This window comes from Marmota marmota, unplaced genomic scaffold, assembly GCF_001458135.2.
Source record: "Marmota marmota marmota unplaced genomic scaffold, marMar, whole genome shotgun sequence".
NCBI lineage: Eukaryota > Metazoa > Chordata > Mammalia > Rodentia > Sciuridae > Marmota > Marmota marmota.
In genome coordinates this window covers 1,941,711-1,947,973 of record NW_026000026.1, presented here as the reverse complement: position 1 = coordinate 1,947,973, position 6,263 = coordinate 1,941,711, and the positions used below count along the sequence as shown (strand labels likewise).

Here is a 6,263-nt window from a genome sequence, read left to right as displayed (position 1 = left end):
TCTCTCTCTCTCTCTCTCTCTCTCTCTCTCTCCTCTCTCCTCTCTCCTCCTCTCCTCTCCTCCTCTCTCCTCTCCTCTCCTCTCTCTCTCCTCCTCTCCCTCTCCCTCCCTCTCTCACTCTCCCTCTCCCTCCCTCTCTCACTCTCTCCCTCTCTCTCTCCCTCTCTCTCTCCCTCTCTGACATTTTATTTTCTGATGTCAAGCCACACTTGCTCTTGGGGGAACCATAGAGGACACAGACATATGCCTCTTTTCTGTCACCAGAAACCAACCATCCAGTGTGTCATTTGGTTCTGCATCAGGATTCCTGAGCTTAGCAGGAAGGCTGCTCCTGCCCCTGCGTGTGCTTGGCATCAGGACTTGCAGGCAGCCACCCAGGATTGTTCGTAAGGAGTGGGTGCTCCTGGGCACTGGGCAGGCGGGGCTCATGGAAGGACCCGGTGATGGGGCGGGCAGCCAGTCAAGGGGCTTAGAAGAGTCTGAGTCCCCATCTATCCAGAAGTGTTGATGCTTCACAACCCAGCCAGTGCGCCCAGCCCTGGCTCCCCGTCACCGCTCCCTCGCCCGTGCCGGCAGCCTGCCACCCTCCCTATAGTGGCACAGCCCCTGCCTGCCAGGCGAGCCCTCACAGGGGGACACTCACCAGTGAGACAGGGAGTGTGGGGCACAGGGAGCCTCCAGCCTCAGAAAGCTGCAGTGGCTGCTCCCTGGGCTTCCGACAGAAGGACCCCATCCTGTCACTTCCAGCCCTCCCACTGTCCAGGCCTGGCTCCCCGGCTGGGCGGTTCCAAACACTGCCCAACACAGAACCCAGGCTTCCCTGGATCTGGGCTGAGCTTCCCACTAGCGGAAGACTAGAGCTGCACTCAGGCTCGGATTCGCTTGGCGGGTGAAGGTCTGCAGGTCCAGCCTGGTGGCTTGGGGGACCTCAGTCAGCAGCATGATCATCGCCACCTGAAGCGTTCCACGGTCTCCAGCTCACGCCCTTCTCTGTGTGAACAGTTTGAGTGTGGGGACACCCTCCCCCCAGCTCTGCATTTGTGGCCTCCTCCAGGGTCATTTTCCTTCAGCCCTCAGTATTTCTTTAGTGTAGGTGTCCAGGTGACAAATCACCTGTTTTGATCGTCTACATTTTAGTGTCTTTATTGTGCTTTCATTTTAGAAAGTTTGGGGATTTCATCAAATAAAGAATAATGTTTATTCTTTCGCTATTTTCTCTCATCCCATTGTTTCTGGCAATTTCTATTGAGAAGTCACATTTAAGTCTTATTGCTCCATTAAAGGCTTTATCCCTTTAAAAAAAAATCTCCAGTTGCTTTAAAATTTCTTATCTTTGGCTTTGGCTTTTAGCCATTTGCCATAATGTGACTGGCTTTGATTCATCCTGCTTAGGGTATAGTGCTTCCTGAATCCATGACTTGTTTTCTTATTGGCTTTGGAAACTTTTCAGCCATTTCCTCTCCTAAGCTTTCTCCTGCCCTGTCATCTCTTTTTGGCCGTCTGGGCTCCAGTTACACATTTGGGGAATCTACTAAAGTTTCATATGGTTCTTCTGAACTTTTCTGGCTTGTTTTGGTCTTTATTTTCTTTGGCTATATCTTTCAGTTAACTCTCTCTTTATTAATATTTGATCTACTGTTAAGCCCACTCACGTTCTTAATTTTAGTTGTTTTTCAGATATAGTTTTCCCACTCTATTTGTTTTAAATGATTTCTAGTTCTCTGGCCAAAATTTCCTCTTATCTTTTTAACTCCCTGAGCATAGTGAGCTGTTTCTCTTTTAAGTTTGCATCTGACGTCTTCATTACCTGACTCTCCCCTGGAGCGTTTGATGTCTGTTTTCTCTCTTTGTTTTCAGTCAGGTTTTGTCTTCTTGTATGCTTAGTAATCAAATGTTGCACATTGTACACAGACGGTTGTAGCCATAACTTGAGGCCAAGTGTGCTGCTGCTTTCTCCTTGGAGGATCATTGCTATTATGGTAGGACTATTTATTCCCACATCACTCACTCTCTCTAGGGTGCTGCACCTCAAGGTCCAACACAAAGACCAGAGACCTCCCAGGGCCCGACCTCCTTGGCAAGACTGAAGTTGGGTCTTCGATTGGGTTTCTGTGAGCCCGTGCTGCTCCTCAGGCTTTCCCTGGCCGGTTCTGCCATCAGGAAAGGCCTTGGGAGATGAGGTCCTGGGAGCTCCTTTCCCAGCACTGCCCCTTGAACGCTCTCCAGGGCCTCCCAACAGGTTGCTTTATTTTATTTACTTATTTTTTGTCCAGCTTTTATAGTTCTCCTTGAGAGGAAGATTGATGAAAACATTCTTCACCTTTGCTAAACGCAAAACTTTCCAGATTCTTTTTAAATATCCAGTGTCTTTGGCGGAACTCTATTGATGATTAACTATATATCAATTAATAATAATTAGGTTTACACACAACTGCTCACACGAAATACAGCAGGTCTGTTTGTGGATTTTTCTTAGGACTTCAAAACACACAGTTCTCCAGTGTTTTCCCCAGCAGACATGGAGAGGAGTGCCAAAGGAATGAGCAGATGTCCCTTGGATATCACTGGTCTGTAACACCCAGGGACGGAACGAGCCTTGTGCTCTCCACCAGCCCCCGCCCCCCGCCGCCTGCAGTCTGTTCTCTGTCTTAGGAACACCAAGCTGTCACTTAAGTCCCCTGGTGACCGTCCACTGCTGGCTTCCCTTGGATCTTAGGATGGAGTGACAGCATGGATCCAGCCGCCCTGACCCCAGATGCCCTCCCCGTCTCTGTCCCTATCATGCAGGACTCTCTGCCCAGAATGTTTGCCCCTCTGTGCAGGGTCCCATCCCTCGGTCTCTCAGCGAGGCCTTGGCTGTGACCTCTGTAGTCCACCTTGTCACCCAGCTGTCCTGCGTCTGCAGTGGTCCCTGCATACTGTCTCTCCTCTCTGCCACGCACTTGTCACAATTTGCAATCATGAGTCTCTTTACCTGTCGGTCTGGTCCTCCCACACCAGCCTGTAAGGGACAGGGACAGTGTTTGTCTGCTACCCAGAGCCCAAGGCCCTACACGTGGCAGGTGCACTTTCGGTGATGGCGTGAATGTCCCCATACAGTGAAATAGTGCTCAGCCTCAAAAGGAAGGGACCTCGGGTGTGGTGAAGGAAGCCAAAGGCCAAAAGTCACATGTGACATAGCTCCTTGTCCAAGTCTCCAGGAGGATGAACCCAGAGAGCAGAAGCCAGAGGACTGGGGAGGGACAACGGGGAGTGAGTGATCATGGTGCCGAGCTCCCTAAGGCCACGGGAAACGTCCTGGGACTAGACCGTGTGAAGTCACACAACCCTGCGGGGACACAGAAACCACGCAACTGTACTTTAAAGGACAAGCGTCATGGTGTGTGGACCACACCTCAGTGCAGCTGTGTCTTGGTGATGGAGGAGCAGCTGCCCAGCACCCGGCAGCCCCTGGCGCTGGACCCTCCCTTGCCGTCCTGCCACCTCCACACCCGCCGTCTGCCTGCTGAGTCCGGTCAGTGGTCCCATGTACCTGCCTGAGATGAGACCGTAGACCCTGCACCTGCAAATACACGTCCTCTTCCTGTGCTGGACCTGCTCTCCTAAGATGCACCCTGTGGAGTGTTTCCCTCAGTAAACCTGGAAGCTAAGCAGGCTCCTGGCAGGACACCTGGGGGCTGCCGGCCACCTGAGCATGTCCCACCCTGCAGGGCTTGGAGAGGCGCTCCTGTCCAGGCCTTGGGACCCTGCGCTGAGGGGGAGATGTCAGGGCACCCACTGCGGGAGCCTCGCCCGGCTCAGGAGAACCCCTCACAGCAGGGCTGGGCTCACTTTCATGGGCACCTGGGTGCCCTGGCAGGTGACGGGCACAAGCCACACCCAGTTGCCCTGAGCGTCCTGGCGTGAATGGCGAGGTCCCCCTGGAGTGTGGTGGGGACAGAGCTGGTGCAGACCCCACCTGAGCTGCTCTCCCCCCCTCACAGGCACCTACGTGATGACGGTCACAGCCAATGACGCGGATGACAGCACCACAGCCAACGGCATGGTGCGGTACCGGATTGTGACCCAGACCCCTCAGAGCCCATCCCAGAACATGTTCACCATCAACAGCGAGACGGGGGACATCGTGACAGTGGCAGCAGGCCTGGACCGAGAGGTGAGACGGGCTGTGGGGCCGGGCAGGGCCCTCCAGGGGTGCCGAGGACTGTCTCCTGCGTGGGCAGGGAGAGGGGCAACAGAGGGGACCTGCAGCTGCTGTGGACCAGCCCCCGAGCTGGCACCGTGACCGGTCCCCAGCGAGGCCCTGCCGTGCAGGTGGCAGAGACTGGTGGCCACTCAAGAGAAACCCAAGAGAACCTGGTGGTTCTCAGGGTCCAGCCAGCACTGGACACCAGGATGTGCCCTGCCACGGGTCAGCTCCTCCACCCTGCACACCAGTGCCTTCTGCAACCTGGACAACTCCTCCTGCCCCTGCCCTGAGGGACATGAAGTGCTTCTCTTGGAAATCCTGAGTTTTACTGGGTGGCTCACCAGGGTGGCGTGGAAGGCAACTCTGCAGCCTGTGGCTTGGTGGGAAGGTGAGGTGACCGCAGGCACATCAGCGGAATTGTGGGCCCCAGTCCCAGGTCCTGCGGGCCCCAGTCACGGGTCCTCTGGGCTCTGGGAGCGGGAGTGGGCCTTGTGAGGCAGGCAGGGCAGGGCTGGCGCGGAGGGCACACAGGGCCTGTCTGCAGGATTGAGGTGTCCCGCAGCGACGTTGGTGGAACTGGGCAATGGAGGGCCAGAGGGCCAGGGGCTCAGGGCCATGACCAGTCCCAGCACCGTCCACCCTACCTAGAGGACCCATCCAGGCCCTGCCACCCTCCCCAGGGGAGGAGAAGACGTGCCTGCTTGGCCTGGATAAGCCCCGCAGTTGCGGCTGGCCCTGGCTCTTCTCCTGTCCCTCAGCTGGGAGAGGTCCCAAAGGACTGAGAGCAACACAGTGTGGGGAGGGCCATGGGCAAGGCCCACCCAAGGTCAGCCAACCAGCAGACCCTCTAGATGGCCCGCTCAGGGTCCCCACCTGCCCTGGGTGGGGCCAGGCCCCATGGCCACCAGAGCAGCCAAGAGCCACAGGTAATTCTGCGGGCTGCGGCCCCCCGGACACCTCCCTACCCATAGCGGCAGCGTGGCACGCGCACTCCTCTCACATACAGGGGCCCAGGAGCCATGGAGCCCGGCCGTCCTGGAGAAGGGGCAGGGGAGCACAGTGGGCGTCAGGCCGTGGACACTGCTCCCCAGGGTGGCCCTGGAGGGAGGAGCTCTGCCTGGAGCTGCCGGGGTCCACAGGCTGTGCGCTTCTGGTCCACAAGGAGGGAAGCGCAGAGATGGGGAGGGAGCCTAGGGACGTGAGGGGAGGTGGACGCTGCCTCCACTCCCAGGCCCCTGGTCAGCAGCTCGTGCAGCAGGTGGCAGTGACCCAAGCTGGGCCTGGCCACCTGCAGCCCACATGGGTGGGAGGAGAGCCTGAGGGACTGCAGGGTTTCCTGCTCCAAGGGCCCCTGCCTGAGGTAGAGACCCCCAGGCAGAGGCCAATGCCCATCGGTTCTTCTCCTTGTTCAGCCTGTTGGTGGAGGCGAGGGGTGGTGCCCAGTGGACATGGAGCTGGTGGACGGTGTCTGTCCTCACATGGCTCCCTGTAGTGGCTGGGATGGGCGAGAGAGGGGTGGGGAGGAGACACGCGCTGCAGGGGTGCTGGGCGCGGGGTGCTGGGCTGCTCAGGGCCGTGGTGGGGAGGCCATCACGTCTGCGCCACCAGAGAGCAGAGCTAAAGCTAAGGGAGGGACAGGAGGGTGACTCCCAGACACGAGCTCCCAGGTGCCCGCTGCATTCGCGGTGCTCAGAGCAGCCCCAGACGCCCCCCTGACAGATGAGCAGACGAGGCCCTGAGGGCCTGGGCCAGCTTCTGAACAGGCTTGGCCCCTCCAAGGGCACCTGGAGATTGCCTTGGGGACTGAGGGTGGCCCTAGGTGGCTCCAGGATCCTCGTGATCCACAAGGTCCCTCCTGCACCTCCTTGTCGACCTCCACGCATTCCCTGGGCCTTGCTGGCTCTGGGCGGCCCCTGTGCTGGGGACAGAGGCTCCATGCTCATCCAGCAAGGCCCGGCTGTCAGGGAAGCCACAGGACATGTCACTTGAGCTGCTCCCCCTGGCGGGGGAGGAGGCTGACCTGGCACAACACAAGACAGCGGTACTGCCAGGACCACCCCCCCACTCCCCCAAC

The 6,263-nt window shown here is 57.8% G+C and overlaps 1 protein-coding gene across 1 annotated transcript in view; it reads left to right on the top strand.

Annotated features, from left to right (window-relative positions):
* Cdh4 (cadherin 4) overlaps positions 1 to 6,263 on the top strand; it is a 251,233-nt gene that overhangs the window by 197,994 nt on the left and 46,976 nt on the right. The window contains exon 6 of the mRNA XM_048810714.1: positions 3,984 to 4,156. Coding sequence (XP_048666671.1) covers positions 3,984 to 4,156 — 173 coding nt within the window. The remainder of the gene's footprint in view (positions 1 to 3,983; positions 4,157 to 6,263) is intronic.